General features: G+C 40.8%; 3 protein-coding genes and 1 non-coding gene across 5 annotated transcripts; 1 reads left to right on the top strand and 3 right to left on the bottom strand.

Annotated features, from left to right (window-relative positions):
* The first annotated feature begins 16 nt into the window (after positions 1-16).
* On the top strand, positions 17-4,606 carry clumsy. The gene is made up of 11 exons (XM_017090555.4): positions 17-232; positions 303-449; positions 509-571; positions 633-836; positions 891-1,102; positions 1,160-1,501; positions 1,570-2,001; positions 2,180-2,538; positions 2,597-3,027; positions 3,357-3,625; positions 3,880-4,606. Exons 1-11 carry the CDS (start codon positions 157-159, stop codon positions 4,348-4,350), a joined length of 3,006 nt encoding a protein of 1,001 aa, XP_016946044.3. The 5' UTR covers positions 17-156; the 3' UTR covers positions 4,351-4,606.
* A 48-nt stretch (positions 4,607-4,654) lies between these two features.
* Atg18b (Autophagy-related 18b) lies at positions 4,655-15,236 on the bottom strand. 2 transcript variants are annotated; one of them, XR_011604356.1, is made up of 5 exons: positions 14,924-15,236; positions 7,103-7,833; positions 6,497-7,042; positions 5,233-6,437; positions 4,655-5,086 (listed from the first exon to the last, which is right to left on the bottom strand). XR_011604356.1 is itself a non-coding variant. In XM_017089749.4 (4 exons), the coding sequence occupies exons 1-4, from the start codon at positions 14,959-14,961 to the stop codon at positions 6,337-6,339; spliced, it is 1,416 nt and encodes a 471-aa protein (XP_016945238.1). In that variant the 5' UTR covers positions 14,962-15,236; the 3' UTR covers positions 4,655-6,336. The 2 variants fall into 2 exon arrangements, 1 of the variants encoding a protein (XP_016945238.1); XM_017089749.4 differs by having other exon boundaries at positions 4,655-6,437.
* On the bottom strand, positions 8,600-12,762 carry LOC108021166 (ankyrin repeat and LEM domain-containing protein 1). The gene is made up of 2 exons (XM_065868239.2): positions 12,156-12,762; positions 8,600-12,063 (listed from the first exon to the last, which is right to left on the bottom strand). Exon 2 carries the CDS (start codon positions 12,001-12,003, stop codon positions 9,889-9,891), a length of 2,115 nt encoding a protein of 704 aa, XP_065724311.2. The 5' UTR covers positions 12,004-12,063; positions 12,156-12,762; the 3' UTR covers positions 8,600-9,888.
* On the bottom strand, positions 8,615-8,754 carry LOC118876839 (U4 spliceosomal RNA). Its single transcript, XR_005013778.1, has one exon. It is a non-coding gene; the product is annotated as a U4 spliceosomal RNA (small nuclear RNA).
* Positions 15,237-15,840: the final 604 nt, after the last annotated feature.

The raw sequence follows: 15,840 nt of genomic DNA on the forward strand, positions 1-15,840 counted from the left end.
CCATTCCGTAGCTCATTGCATTGTAGACCTCCGAACATCACAGTTGAAACAGTAGAAAGTGGGCGAAAATTGTATTCGGGAGCTTTACATCATCAGAAAAACCAGCCAATTTGGACAGTTTCTTTTAATGGATATATCCTAGTTATAAAATGCAAAATGTATTTGGTATTCGTTGCGCATATCCTAATGATTGTGTCCCCAGCAATCGCTGATAGAAATCAGTTTATGGTGGGTAAGTGCTTTAAAATTAGGTCACTGTCTCGACTGCGGACATTCGGATGCAATTTTCGCACATTTTCTAGGTAGCATCTTTACATCAGACAAAGATGAATCGGAAATTGCATTCCGAACCGCCGTGGACCGTGCAAATATATTGGAGCGGAGCATAGAACTTGTTCCAATTGTTATGTACGCCAACACGGATGATAGTTTCATCATGGAAAAAATGGGTGAGAACAAGAAAAGTACCTTTAAAGATCTTTAAACCATTTATAAAATTCTATTTTAGTTTGCAATTTGATTTCTCAAGGAGTAATTGCCATTTTCGGTCCCAGTACGGGCAGCAGTTCTGGTAAATATTAACTAATGAAAACAAATGTATTAAAATATTATAGTCCCTTTACTTTTAACAGACATAATTGCCTCCATATGTGACACTCTTGATATACCACACATAGTATATGACTGGATACCCAATGAATCCATACCAGATCGAGAGCACTCTTCGATGACCCTTAATGTTCATCCCGATAACCTCTTGTTATCGCAGGGACTTGCGGAGATTGTGCAGAGCTTTGGCTGGCGTAGTTTTACGGTTGTCTATGAGTCTGATAGAGGTAAGTTCTAAAATAAAAATCCCCGATGAAAATTCTAATTTGGTTCACATCTAGAGCTTCAACAACTTCAGGATATTTTGCAAGTCGGTGAGCCGAGCAGCAATCCAACTACAGTAAAACAACTGGGACCAGATGACGATCACAGGCCTTTTCTAAAGGAAATCAAACTATCCACCGATAACTGCCTGATTCTGCACTGTGCTCCAGATAATCTATTGAAAATATTGGAACAAGCTAATGAACTGAAAATGTTGGGCGAGTATCAGGTTTGTATTTAACATAAATGAAAGAAAAAATATAATTTTTCACACCACCTTTTCTAGAGCGTTTTCATACCGCATCTGGATACACATTCAATTGATTTTGGCGATCTTTCTGGTGTCGATGCCAACATCACCGTGGTGCGAATAATGGATCCTACCGATTTCCATGTCAAAAACGTTGTGCACGACTGGGAGGAGCGGGAGAAACGAGAGGGGCGGTACTTTAAAGTCGAGTCAGATCGGGTAAAAACTCAGATGATACTGATCAACGATGCCGTTTGGCTGTTCTCCAAGGGACTTACTGAGCTGGGAATTTTTGAGGAGCTCACAGCCCCTGAACTAGAATGCAGGCGAAAGAAACCCTGGCCATTTGGAAAACGCATTATTGAATTTATGAAAGCGGTAAGTTATTTTACCAATTTCGATTATCTCTATCTATCTTACAGCTATTGATCAATTACATTTTTTAGCGCTCCGAGGAGACTTCCACGGGAAGGATTGACTTCAATGAGAATGGTCAGAGAAGCTTCTTCACGCTGCGATTCATGGAATTAAATGCTGGCGGCTTTTTGGATTTAGCCACTTGGGATCCGGTGAACGGATTAGATGTGCTCGGTGACGAAGAAGAGAGCGAAAAAAGAGTGGGCCAAAAGCTGTCCAATAAAACCTTTATAGTGTCCTCCCGCTTGGGAGCCCCATTTCTAACGCTTCGAGAAGCGGAAGAAGGGGAAATCCTAAGGGGAAACGCCCGATACGAAGGCTACTCCATAGACTTGATCGATGAAATTGCAAAAATGCTGAATTTCAAGTACGAATTTCGAATGTCTCCGGACGGCAAGTACGGAGCTCTCAACAAGGTGACCCAGACTTGGGATGGTATTGTAAGGCAACTTATTGATGGGGTAGGTAAAGTAGCAAGTTTTAAGATTTCTCTTTCTTGAAGCTTAATAAAAGATTACATGTAAATAGATATAGATATTGTGCATGGAACAATACGGTACTCTTAGAAAAAACCAAACTTCTAACTGATATTACTAAAACCTTCTCAAATGATCTTTTCTACTTCTTCCTGTTCTTTAGAATGCTGATCTTGGAATCTGCGACTTGACGATGACATCTTCCCGACGCCAGGCCGTTGACTTTACACCTCCTTTCATGACCCTGGGAATCAGTATATTGTTTTCTAAACCTCCCACACCACCCACCGATCTTTTCTCATTTTTGTCTCCATTTTCCTTGGATGTATGGATCTACATGGGATCTGCTTATCTGTTCATTTCTTCGCTGCTTTTCGCACTGGCTCGAATGGCGCCTGACGATTGGGAAAATCCACATCCCTGCAAGGAGCCCGAAGAGGTGGAGAATATATGGTCTATTATGAACACCACATGGCTTTCGATCGGCTCATTGATGGGACAGGGCTGTGACATCCTGCCAAAGTAAGAGGAGGTTCCCAAACCAGCGAGTTCTTTATTCTAAAAAATCATTATTTTTCAGGGCTGCTTCAACCAGATTGGTCACCGGAATGTGGTGGTTCTTCGCTCTGATGATGCTAAACTCCTACACAGCCAACTTGGCTGCCTTTCTAACCAATTCCCGTCAGGGGAATTCCATCAGCAGTGCCGAGGATCTGGCTGCCCAGAACAAAATAAAATACGGTGCCATGGCCGGTGGTTCCACAATGGGTTTCTTTCGGGACTCGAACTTTAGCACTTACCAAAAGATGTGGACCGCCATGGAAAGCGCTAGTCCCTCGGTTTTCACAAAAACCAACGATGAGGGAGTTGAGAGGGTTCAGAAGGGCAAGAATCTGTACGCCTTCATGATGGAGTCTACCACCTTGGAGTACAATGTGGAGCGCAAGTGCGATCTGGTACAGATCGGTGGATGGCTGGACTACAAGAGCTACGGCATCGCTATGCCCTTTAGTGAGTATTGACTGAAATTTAAGTTCCGCGAAGAATTTCTCAAAAAGGATTGTGTTTCCTTATGTGTTATATAACCGTCGGATTTTAAGGGAGTATAGTTTATATAGTTTATAGTTTTCTTAACATGCAATTTTCAGCAACATTTGATTGGTGAAAAAAGGTTTTCTTAAAATCATAATAAGATATAAGCCTGATATTATTGTGGTTGTTTAATTAGTAATTCGTAGCCAATCTGGGATGACTGAAAATCTCATTTAAAACAAACAATTTCTTAAAAAATTCTAGTAATATTTATAATATAATATGATATTATATTTATATCTTTTTAGATTCCCCATATCGCAAACAGATCAGTGGGGCAGTATTAAAATTGGGTGAACTGGGGCAGCTGGCGGAACTAAAAAGAAAGTGGTGGAAGGAGATGCACGGCGGTGGAAACTGCGAGAAAAGCGACGATGAAGGCGGAGACACGCCCGAACTGGGATTGGAGAACGTGGGTGGTGTCTTCCTGGTGCTGGGACTCGGTTTGTTTGCAGCCATGGTCCTTGGATGTACGGAGTTCCTGTGGAACGTGAAAACTGTAGCTATCGAAGAAAAGGTAGTTTATGCTAAGGCTAAACCGCATCAGGGGCTTACAATTTTATATTCAAACCTTTTTTTTATATTTTTTATATTTTAAACTCGTTTCTTGGATCAAAAATGGTCTTGTATGTTGTTTAATGGTATAAAACTCACAGATTTTAAAGACTATTGTTAAAAACTAAAGCCTTATGACCCTTGCTTGATTTTTGACTTACTAATTTGTTTGAAAAGGTGCTGGCATGATTTAATATATAATTAACTTCTTTACAGATCTCGCTAAAAGATGCTTTTAAATCAGAGGCAATGTTTGCGGCCCAAATTTGGATAACTACAAAGCCAGTATATGCAAGTTCTGGCTCGGGCAGCTCATCTTCGTCCAGTTCAAGTTCAAGTCGCACCAAGCATTCTTCAAAGTCGCACGGCTTGTCTATGAAAAGTCTCAAGAGCTCTGGGGATCATGACGTAGAGGCATCGGTTCACAGTAAATTGAAGAAAATCGGTTCTATGTTCTCACTAAAATCACAGAAGACAACCACTCCGCCGCCACCAGAGATCGGCTGGAAAATCGACAAGTCAACGCAAATGGATGAAGATGAAGTACCAACTCCTGAAGCGGAACCCGAATTGATCCCGGAGGAAGAGCCAGAGCAACCGCAACATCGGCATCATCACCACCATCATCATCATCGCCATCATCACCATCATCAGCAAGCAGATCAGGAGCATGACGATGAAGAATAATAACGTTTGCCCCAAATTAAAACCAACAACCACCTTTGTTAAGCGAAAAAAAATAGAACATTTTTCGTTATATAAGCATGGTTTCGATTTCCACTATACCTAACATAACCTCATTCATTTGAAATTCACAGAGTTCAGCATTTAACGCAAATTGTTTAAAGTATATTATGCTATCCGAAAATTCTTCAACCATATGTATTGCATATTTTAGCGGCTCCCCAGCTCAACCCATTTTCGTAAATTCCTAATAAGTTTCTGAATAATGTAACACTTTTTATCCGACGTTGTTAATAAATTTTAAACATTTAAAATAAAGTTTTATTTTAAAAATCCAAAAACATATATAATGATTATTATAAAACGGATTTAAATGGATTTGTATATTATTAAACCCTTATAGAGATAGAATACTTTTGATCAAAAGTTTGTAAAGCAATGTCGTAACGTTTCCGACCCTATATATGATATGATGTTCTTGTCTCGATGGAATAGCCACAGGACCCAGTAGAGTCGACTACTGAGAAAAATTCTCGATAACGGCGATGGATAAGGTGATTCGTTGAAAACGGGTGATATTTCAATTGGTGTACACAAAGCCGATCTGCAGCCGGATGAGATGATGACCCCCAAGAATAACTTTTTTGTGCCCAAGGTATAGGTGTCATATTTGTGTCGCAGTCAACTTAAATAACAAGTCATAGTTGATGGTCAATAAGTGTTCAATCATATTCTCCATCTGTAAAAATAAAAACAAAAAGTCATTATTGATAGTAAATCACAACAATTTTTAAGGTAAAATTAAAACTATATTCTCAAATTAATCACTTTTAACATATCTCATGAATTAAATGAACTGTATGGGTCCCTATGGGAATCTCAAACCATTTTCAAAATCCGCCCAATAAAGAATTTTTTAACTTTGATTTTGCTTTTAACGTTAGATTTGATTCTTGTTACATTATAATAGCATAATTGTCAAATATTGAAAATGGATGCGGTGTTTAGGGTATAGATGTGACTTTTTCTATGAAATCACCTCTATTAAAAAAACTGACATTAAAATCAAGCGTTGCCAATGTATTAATGGTTTTACTACTGTATTTTCAAACCCTAGCTCCCACTTTTCTTGCGTAAAAAATATACTTTAAAACAAAAACGATTACTTTGAGGGCTTTTTAATTTTTATTTGATTTTATTTTTTATGGTTTTTTGGTTGTTTTTTGTTTTTTTTTTGTTTTTGTTAAATTATTTTTTTTATTATTTTTACGTACATACATAATTTAAACATATTGCTAGGTATTTTCGAAAAGTTTTTGAATTTAAATTCCTCTAGTAATTAAGTTGTCCTATTTAAATCATATTTAAAAATATTTCATAAGAATACTTAAAGTTTCCACTTCTACTTTTTTTTGCTTTAAATATTTATAATATTTACGATATTTTTCCATAATATTATTAATTTTTTTTGCAAAGCTAATTGAATACGTTTGTTATTTCTCTCCACTTTAAGGTACATTATTTGTTGCTTTTCTTCGTTTCCGTTCTTTGTTTGTTTTTTTTTTTTTAGCGTCTTTCGCAATTTTTATACATTTTTTTATTCTTAACTATTATTATATATGTACTTATGCCTAAATTGGTATAATACAAAAATACAGAGTTTGAGTAATTGCATAGGATATAATCCAGTTAGACATTAGGACAAAAATAAATTATCAGGATGAGAAAAATAATTGTTATTGTTTCAGATACTTTCTTTCATATATACAGCTTTGGAAAAAAATTAAAAGTAATTATTCTTATATTATATTAATTGAAATACTTTTTTTTAAAGTATTTTTGCTTCCATTTCGAACTTAGGGTACATATGTCATAATTTTTCTTTAAGGGTATTTTTCTAAGGTAGTGTCCTTGGGGAATTTACTAAAATAGCTAATGTATCTGGTGTTTATCAACTATGACCATATCAATGTGGCTGCGACGGCGTAGTCAATCCTTGGCGGCAATGGCCACGGGCGGAAACTGTCGCTCATCGTAGAGCTTCGTTGGAGTGTCGATGGCATCGCAGAGCTTCCGAAACTTGGCAGAATCTAAAAGTGATAAGTTTTTAAAGGGTTTTCCTTGGACATAACTATCTGTATAAGCTCACCTGACATGGCATCTGCCTGGTCACCTTTCAAAATGCTCGCATAGCTGTTGTCCTGCATCGGATCCGGATTCTCGATGAGCACACTGGCCGCACAGCTCTTCAGCATCGTCAGCGAGGGCTGCGTCATAATCGTGGGATTCGTCGACTTGATCTGTGACCTCAGCACGCTTTCGCTCAACTGCAACTCAATGATGTCCTCCAGGGCACCGCGCAAATCGTGGACAGACAACAGTTTGCAGGCCCCACCTCGATCCGCCAGGAACTCGTGGACATAGAGGAAGCCATCCTCGCAGGCAATCAGCAGACGCAGCTCCTTCTGGACGCGGGTCAGGGCGCAAATGTGCTTCAGGCCACCCTGGGCCAGCTGAACTGTGGCAAAGGATCGATCTTGGGCCAACACTTCGCTGACTTGGGTGGGCAACAGCAGCGAGGACACCGCCTTGGAAAAGATGCCGCCCCAGCTGGCTACAGGCGCAGGCTCCTCCGCAGCTGCTGTGGCAGCCACTGATTCCTTGGCGGAGCCTTCAGACTTGGCTGCCACATCCGCTGCAATGAGAAAGTATCTTTTAGTCTACAAGTACCAGGAATCCTTAAGATGTATCTCACCTATCGCCTTCAGCTCGGCTGCCTCCACTGCCCGCCCATCGATCTTGAAGACATGGACCGTCTCCGTGTTGGAGGAGGCGCACAGGAAGTCCCCGCTGGCCGAGAAGACCAAGGAGGCGATGCGGACGCAGCTGACGCCCCGGCGGAACTCCTGCACCCTTTGGCCATTCTTGACGCAAAAGACCCGGATGACAGTGCCCCGCTCGGAGGCGGTGGCCAGCAGGGAGCCGCTTGGCGAAAAGGCCAGGGCGGAGAGGGGCGTGTCATGGGCCCTGATGGTCATGCCCGTTCGCAGCTTGCTGGCATTGAAGATGCGCAGCTCACCGCTGGTTTGGCAGACGGGAAAGGCCAAGTGGGAGTTAAGGGAGAGGGCACACAGGCCCTGCTCATTTGGCGCAATGTTCTCGATGGAGTGCAGGATCTTCATGTCGCGGATGTCGTGGATGTGTATGCTCTCCGCCAGGCAGACGATCAGCCGTTGCCGGTTCATGCGGACGCACAGGATCTCCGAGGGGTAGAAGCAGTTGCAGATGTCCTGCTTCTTCTTGAAGTGCAGCATCTTGAGGCAGTTGGGCTTCTGGGCGGTGACCAGCACCACCAGCGAGCTGTTGAACAGCCGCTCCACTATCCGGATCTGCTCCGTGTTGTCCTTGGCGAAGATCTCCTCCACCTTGTCCTGGCTGGCAATCGAGTACAGGCGCAGGCCAGTGGGACTCAGAACGGAGAGGGAGCTGTGGGAAAAAATAAATTATAAGCCAGAGTTTAGATTAATTACAGTTCATAACATATGTTGTCAGGCAATGTCCCAAAAACCTCTATAAGTTTGGTAAACCTTTTTAAATTTGTATTCGAATACTAATATATTTTCCACTTTTCTAACCAAACTGTGGTCGTTAAATTCTTCTATAAGTAAAGGTAAGGTTAGGTTACTACATCCTAACCAACTTTTTACCCACTTTACCAACAACTTTTTACCAACTTTTTGCCAATAACCCTTTTTTAAAGATCTATGTATAACAATATTTCTCGCCATATTAATTTAAAAACCAATACATTTCCCACTTTTCTAAATTATCAATGGCTTGTAAATTTTTTTAAAAAAAAGGGACTTTTAAGGTACATTTTAATGACTTTTTAAGTCAATTCCATTTGGTTTGGATTTATTTTATAATTTATCAGACTTTATTTTAAAATGCATTTAAATTTATTTTGTTAGCCATTTTGTTTAAATAAAGGTTTATTACTTTTCCTAAGTCTCTAAGTTTAGTGAATGTGTATACTTCGTGGACAAGAGTCTTATTTCTGACGGTGAAAATATTGATCAGAGTTTTAAAGAAATGATTCAAGAAACTCCTTTTACACTCCTTGCTCTGCCTAATAATATTATTCAAACCAGCAGTTAAGATCTATGGATCCACTATTGGTCGTAGTAGAACTCCTTGATTTCAACCAGTTTTTGGATCTAATACCTTCCCTAATTACTACTAAATCGTCATATTTATTATTGAATTAGCCCTCTCGGGCTTCCAAAAATTGCCGTAGTGGACGGTATTTCACGTCCCCATGGCGGGGTATTGGTTAAAGTTTTCAACTAGCAATAACCGCACCTCAGTAGAACTTCATCGGTTACGGTATTGCCACTGCGCAAAGATAACCGTACACCGACATTCGACCACCGCTCCATGCTGGCGGCGCTAGAAGCAGTTGGGAATTATATGCGCACACGCACGCGAAAATATCTCAAGCAACGAGTTTGCAGCTGGCCAAAAGGTGCAGCATGCTTTTAGGCCCCTATGTTCTTGTAGTTGTGATTTCAGCTGTGTTTGAACTGCTGCCGATGCACAAATTTATTTGGGGATGTTTCTTAAGGGTGGATTTCCTTGCAGGCGAGTTGAAGGTCACCCAAAGGGGCGCAACTGGACATTGCACAATCGTATTAGGAACATTTCGTCAGTATTCCATATTTTGATTTATAAATTCGCTAGGTTACAACTGATTTATTTTGTGTTTAGCCTTTAAAATAAAAATTATTGAAACGGCATTTAAAGGAGATATGCAACCACTTGTTGCAGTAGCAACAATGAATGGTCTTACAAAAAGGGAAAACAACTTTCGTTTCAAGCCCAATGTACCTCTTAAAATAAAATTCTACGCTTTTTAACGAAGAATGGGGGTGCCAACCTTATATGGCCTTAAATAATTTTAATATTAGGACTGTCTTTTGGTTTCTCTTTAAACAATTTTAGTTAATATTTCAATTGAACTATTACAAAAGTTCGCAAATTTCGATTTAAGATAATTGAGAAAAAGTATTTATTGATGCAAACATTAAAACAAACCAGAGAAATTTCTGTACCGTATAGCAAGCTTTTATTTATTTTTCTACAAAAATTAAATTCCTTTAAAATCAAATAAATCTTATATAAATACAAGATTGTATAAGTTCCAGAAATGACTGGTTTCGCAGGAACGAAAATAATTATTGTTAAAATAAATGTGCACATATTTAAGACTAGTCGCCAAAAATTGTAGTGACGTTTCGTTAAAAATAAATATTTCAAAGTTTCAGTTTCAAGCTTAGAAATGCAAATTAATTTACAACTATTTTGCAGTTGAACTTTGCATTTGAAATACCCTATTATTATGATCTCATCATCTCATCTCTACCTCATTTCCTACTAAAAACAATCTTGAGATCAAGCTTTGAACATATTCGAATTGCGCCACTGCACTTTGTACTTGGTGCCAATTGCCAGGTTGTAGTTCATCCCACTTCGATTCCTTTATTATAAGAGGTCGCTAGGCGACAGCTGGGATTCTCCCTCCGCCAGATAGATGTGCATAGCCTTGAGGAGCAGTGCGATGCCCAGTTGCTTCTTCTGTTTCATCGTCCACGACTGGGCGGGCCCGTAGTAATCCCCACGCTTCAGGTTGGTGAGGTGCGTCAGGCCCAAAGCGTCTATAATAGCGGCCTCGCGGGTATACGCATCAATGGGCAAGATGTTGTGGAAGACGTGCAGACATACCACTCCACTGCCGTGCTGCCAAATGTCCAGGATGCGCTCCAGCTTTCGGCTTCCCATTTTGCCATCACTCGGTGGCGGCGAGCGGAAAACATCTGGTTGAAGGGTGCGAAATCCACCGCCACGATCCTTGTTCTTCTTGTCCTTATCCCGCTTCTGGTGGAGTCGAGTGTGCTGGCGCATGGCATCGTAGAGATGAGCATATGGCCGTGAGGACTTGCCCTTGCCCACATAAAAAATGGAGTCAAGGAATCGCTGCCACACACCGAACTTTTCGAGAAAAGCGCTCTCGCCGGGCAGATTCCGGGAGATCCGCGGATCAATCAGCATGTAGATGAAGCTCTGCTTGAGGTGGCCCTCCCTCAGGTTCTTCTTCGGTACGCCGGACTTGGCGAAATGTGCTGCCGAGGCTGCCTCGTGCGGCAAGTATTCGCTGATCCTGGCAAAGTCCTCCGGTGATCGGAGAGTGCGATGCAGCTCCACCGAGTAGCGGATTTGCGCCTCCTGGGCGTGCTTCTGGGCGGCCAGTAGCGCCTCCGTATTCCGCTTGTACTTTATCAGCTGCTTGATGTACAACCGCTTGGTTGTCTTCGTAATGGGGCCAACCGGAGCACCCATTTGGGTCAACTCTCGGCGCAGGGCATCCGTTTCGTAGTCCAGGGGCAGGGTATGATTTGTGCTCACGGTGCTGTCCAAATCAGGCTTCTTCTCCTTGATAGCTTGGTCAGCCGGCTCCCGCTTCTCGGCATTCTGTAGGAACTTGGCCTCGTAGAAGACTAAACCATTTTCGTCGTCGGTGTGAACGTAGGCCTCCTTGATTTGCAGAAAGTACTCATCTTGGCGGGGGGAGTTATCCGAGGCGGCAGCCTCCTCCTCACCATGGGCTGTGAAGAAGCTATGCTCTGGCTCCGGCTCCACGACCGCCTGGGCGACCTGCTCCACCAGCAGCTCAAAGACCTGGCGACCCGAGCAAGGGGCATCCTCACCCTGATCCTTGGGATTATCTTCGCCGCGCAGCTGCTGTTGCAGGTGCTGCTCGTAGCTGAAGTCCTCCTGCCCGAGGGCCTCGTCCACCAGCGCCTCCACATGCTCGTCGTACTGATGGAGCAGGGATTGTCGGGCACGCGACCTTTCCACCTTCTCGCGCCAGCTCTCGATGAGGGTGCGCCGCTTTGGCTGATCGGGATCCTCCGGCTGGTTTTCACGTTGGCTCTGTATGAGCTGCGTGAGATGGGCCTCGGTCAGGGCGAACAGGTTCACCGACTCCTCATCTGGCAGTGGGGGAATCTGTGTGCCTTCGAACTCCTCCTCGGGTTCCGGGAACTTTGGCTGCGGCCGATGCCGCCTGTGGGTGATATTGATGTAGTAGGGGGAAGTGACATCGTGGTTGTACCTCGGCTGATTGGGGGTCAGAGCGTCGACACGCTGTTGCTGCTTTTGCTTCTTCTGGCGCTGCTTCTCGCGGAAGATGTGATCCCGCAGCAGTTGCAGCACCTCGAAGTGGCACTCCTCGATGGCATAGTGCACGGGCAGCTTGTTCTCCTCGTCGGCCAGATCCGCACGAGCCCCACGCTCCAGCAGCATCCTCACCAGCTCCGCCCGTCCATAGATGCTGGCGATGTGCAGCGCCGTCGTCTGGCCATCGCACAGGGCATCCACGTCGAGATCGGGGCACTCGAGGAACCGCTCCAGGATCCTCTGGGCAAGCTCCCCGTTCCGCATGCCGCACACATAGTGCAGCGGGGCCAAACCGCGATCGCAGGGCACTATGCCAGCATTTATGCTATTCCTCTCCAGCATCGACATGATGTCCGACTCATTTTCGTCCTCCAGGGCGTCCAGGAGGGTCAGGGCCAGGAAGTTGGCGCGCTGCTCCATCGCTGCTGCTCCGCGTATTGATTTTTACCCATTCACTCACTCGCTTGCTCCAATTGCAAACTGCAATCAATTACCAATTAAATCTATTCTCGCCTTTTCAATGTCAGCGCATTGGAAAGTGGGGTTTCCAATGTATTTTGTGATGTGAATACCAATGCTTAGCGGAGATTAGCTGGCCTTCTCCTTATTGCACACCCCAAATTGGCTTGAAAACTATTTATATTTGTTTAAATTTTAATTTAATTCAAAAATATAAATAGGTTTCGATAACAAGAGGCGTTCTTCGATAGTTCGATGGTTTCCAGTGCATTTTCCAGCGCTGCCACTTGCAATGACTTTGCAGTGCTGCCAGAAGCTTGGAATTCCACTTGGTATTTTTTGGTGGCCTGTATTTTTTGAGCACCACATTTAAAACCGGTTTTAATGTATGTCTTCCCATTCGTATTTTGGCACATAATTGACTTACGAGCACGCTCTATGCGATAAAGCTTGCGCAGTAGCTTGATCTGTGTGAGCGCAACACGTGTTGTTGCTGTTTTCTGATTTTGCCATTGGTTCTCTTGAAATTGAAACCGAAACAAGTTCCCGCCAAAGGCTGAAATAATGGGGCCCAAGGTCACTAGGCCCCTTGTTTTGTTATGCGATAGCGCGTTGAGGTCTCTAGTTTGTTGTTGTCCATTTTGAGTTATTATTGTTTTCGCGTTGTTAGTAAACAAACGCAGTGACTAACAAAAATAAGCGCTTACAATCGCAATTTTTTTTTTATATTACATCGGGCATCGAGAATGAACCATACCATTTTGCACGGCAGTCAAAAGTGCATTTACGGTCGTTTGCATTAAAAAATTTACGCTGAATGAGCAATTGCAGGTTATCAAATGAAAAACAACAAATACAAAAAACAATGGTGACTCGCAAAAACAACCTTTATCAGATCACTTACAAAAAATAAAGAAAATAAATAACACCTGTTAACAGAGCTGAGAAATTAAAAACAGAACATCATTTGCTTCCAGGATTGAAACCCGTCTGTAGGTTGACTTATTACCCAGTCCAGATATTAGATAGTATGTACGAAAAAGGTGGTAAAATAAGTAAATAGTGGGTAAAGGTTATAAGCAATAATGGCAAGATAGATATAGAGAATATAGACTTTCCATTTTGTTGTAATTTAAAACATCCTTTAAAAATTGATTAATAATTTTTTTCAATTTCTTATAGATGCCTCGTAGTTAATTACTTTTCCGGCACAACAAAAACCAAAGGAAATGCCCTGAATGATTATGATAACATAATATTTTACGTCCATTCACCCATTCTGATTAGAAATTTCTCTGTTTTTTTTCGCCCCAACGCAATTTTAGCTCTCTATTCAAGTTTCTTTGTTCTCTTTTGGTCTATGACGCGCACCGATCAGCTGCCGATTTCATTGGATTGTTTATGTGTTTACTTTTTTCGATTTTCACCATAGGGTGTCATATTGGCTGTTTTTGTTGCTTTCTTTCCTGTTTTTTACACAATGAATAAAACAAAAAACTGGAAAAAAACGGTAGATTTGCACTTTTACCTATACCTTATTTTTAAAATTTAAATGACATCAGCATCAGCTGAGCGAAAATAAACGTAACTGTGCAATAGCAGAACAGGTTAATTAAGCCTGGGATTAAAGATTGTTCTTCTACACAGAAACAAAATGTCACGAGTTGCACGTTTAATTTTTGCCATTTCGGATATGGTTTTTTTCACTTTCTCGCTTTTGAAAATATTCCTAAGTCCAAGAAGTGAAAATAGCATGAGGACGGCTTAAGCTACTGTTAGTAAGAACGAGAAGGTCATGTTGTAACTACTTTATTTCGACCTGATACGAAATTGTATCATTTTGTTTGTATTACTTCTTATCAATATATTTTATCAAAGTAGTTAGTAGAAGCAAACACTATATTAGTAGTTCCCATTCATTACAAAATCTTTTCCTTTGCTTATACGAAATTGTATCAAATATATGTATATTGTTTCTTATCAATATATTTATCAGAGGAGCTACACTGCTCTCTAAAATGAGTAAAGACTTTATACTAAATTAGTGCATTTTGATCAAGCTGTTAAGAAATTGTATCAAAAAAAGTATTTACTAGAGTAGCTACAGTGTTCTCTAAAATGAGTAAAGACTTTATTTTAAATCTTTCCGTTCAATAAATACATTTTTTTGTTAATTTTTTTTTTTTTTTTAATTTTTTTGTAAAGAAAACAAGCTTTTACTCATTTTAGAGAACGCTGTAGCTACTCTTCTTACCAGCTTGATGAATGATTAAAAAAAAATTTTTATTTGTTTATTGATCGTAGTAATTACTGTATGAATTTCCATTTTTTCCAGTGCACTTATTCTGACCGCAGATTTAACATGCATAGAGTATCGCGACATCAGCTGTTGCACATAAAGCCCGCGATTGGTGCCATTTTCGCAAGTGTGGGTTGAGAGGCTCACAAAGTGACCATCAGAATACTGCATTTAATGGGCCAGTGTTGGTAAGCGAGGTTAGGCCGCCTATATTATATTCAACCCCAAGTCTTGTTGGGCAGTGTATTAAAAATTCCCTCCCCCGTGAAATTCTCAACGGGAACGGAATATTTCGTTATAGATGACTGCATGTCATTGTAATTGGGAACTGCTTGTTTGCATGTTCTAATAAACTAACAAACACACAAACAAATAAATGACGCCAATCCACGCTCACCCACAAACGGTTACAGCCCCCTTTCCACCCCCACAGCAGCTGTTTTCGCCTTGTTTATCCGTCTCATTTGTCGATTTTTGTATCTCAATTGTTAGCAGTGGTTTTGCCACTTTTTTTTCGCTATTTTGCTTTGATGACCTTCCTGGCTTGGAACCAAGGATTTTAGCACTATTGTTGCTACTTACGTAAAGTCCTGGTTGAAGTTCATCTGATATGTGGTCATTGTTGCTGGATTTTTTCTTCGTTTTTTTTGCTGATTGTATCTATTTATCTCGTTACACTTTCACTGGCCTTTAGATATTTTTGTATTTTTTTTTCGCTGTATCTAAATGTTGTGTTCCACCGCTGGAGCACACAAAAAATACAAATCTACGCAGGCTGATGAGCAATGCGAATCGATTTGATTGGATTTCGTAAAGTTAAATTCGTTTGGTTTGCGTCGTCTTTGTTGTTTTGCTGCGAATGTTTTTCTCGTTCTATCTCAACAAATTACACACACAGAAATAAACAAATGGCTCATTGGAACTGGTTTCGGGAACTGAACTAGCTTTGGTTTCAAAAATACCAAATAAACCGTTAAGACGTTTGTATAACAGATATAGTTAGAAAAGTTAGTTTTCCACTACCACTAAAAAACCGTTAGAAATTATAATAGATCTTTGTATAATTATATCGATAGGAAGGAAGACGTTTAAAACCGTTAGAAATGTTAGTTCGTGTTTAATTATGTCAATAGGAAGAAACCGTATAGCTTTAACGTAACAGAAAAATTCGTCGAAGCTTGAGAAAAAATATTGTTTTTAATTTTTTTAATTCATTTTTTTAAGCTTAAAGCTCAGGGAAAAGCTGAGATATATAATCATCAATCATTCGATTTTTATTTACATCAAGGTCTGTAACGATTGCATAATAACAGTTTTGTACAATGAAATATTGGCAAAATGGCATCATGGTTTCTTTGCTCCATTGTGAAATTTCAAAATAAAACTTACGAAATTAATTGTTTTCAGATTCTGTGTGATGTTTTGCAAATTTCCTTGGTAGTCAGACAAATAAGTAATTACAAGTTTTATTTTAGAAAATATCTATAATGATCGTAATA

This window comes from Drosophila suzukii, chromosome 2L (genome assembly GCF_043229965.1).
Source record: "Drosophila suzukii chromosome 2L, CBGP_Dsuzu_IsoJpt1.0, whole genome shotgun sequence".
In the NCBI taxonomy this organism is placed as follows: domain Eukaryota; kingdom Metazoa; phylum Arthropoda; class Insecta; order Diptera; family Drosophilidae; genus Drosophila; species Drosophila suzukii.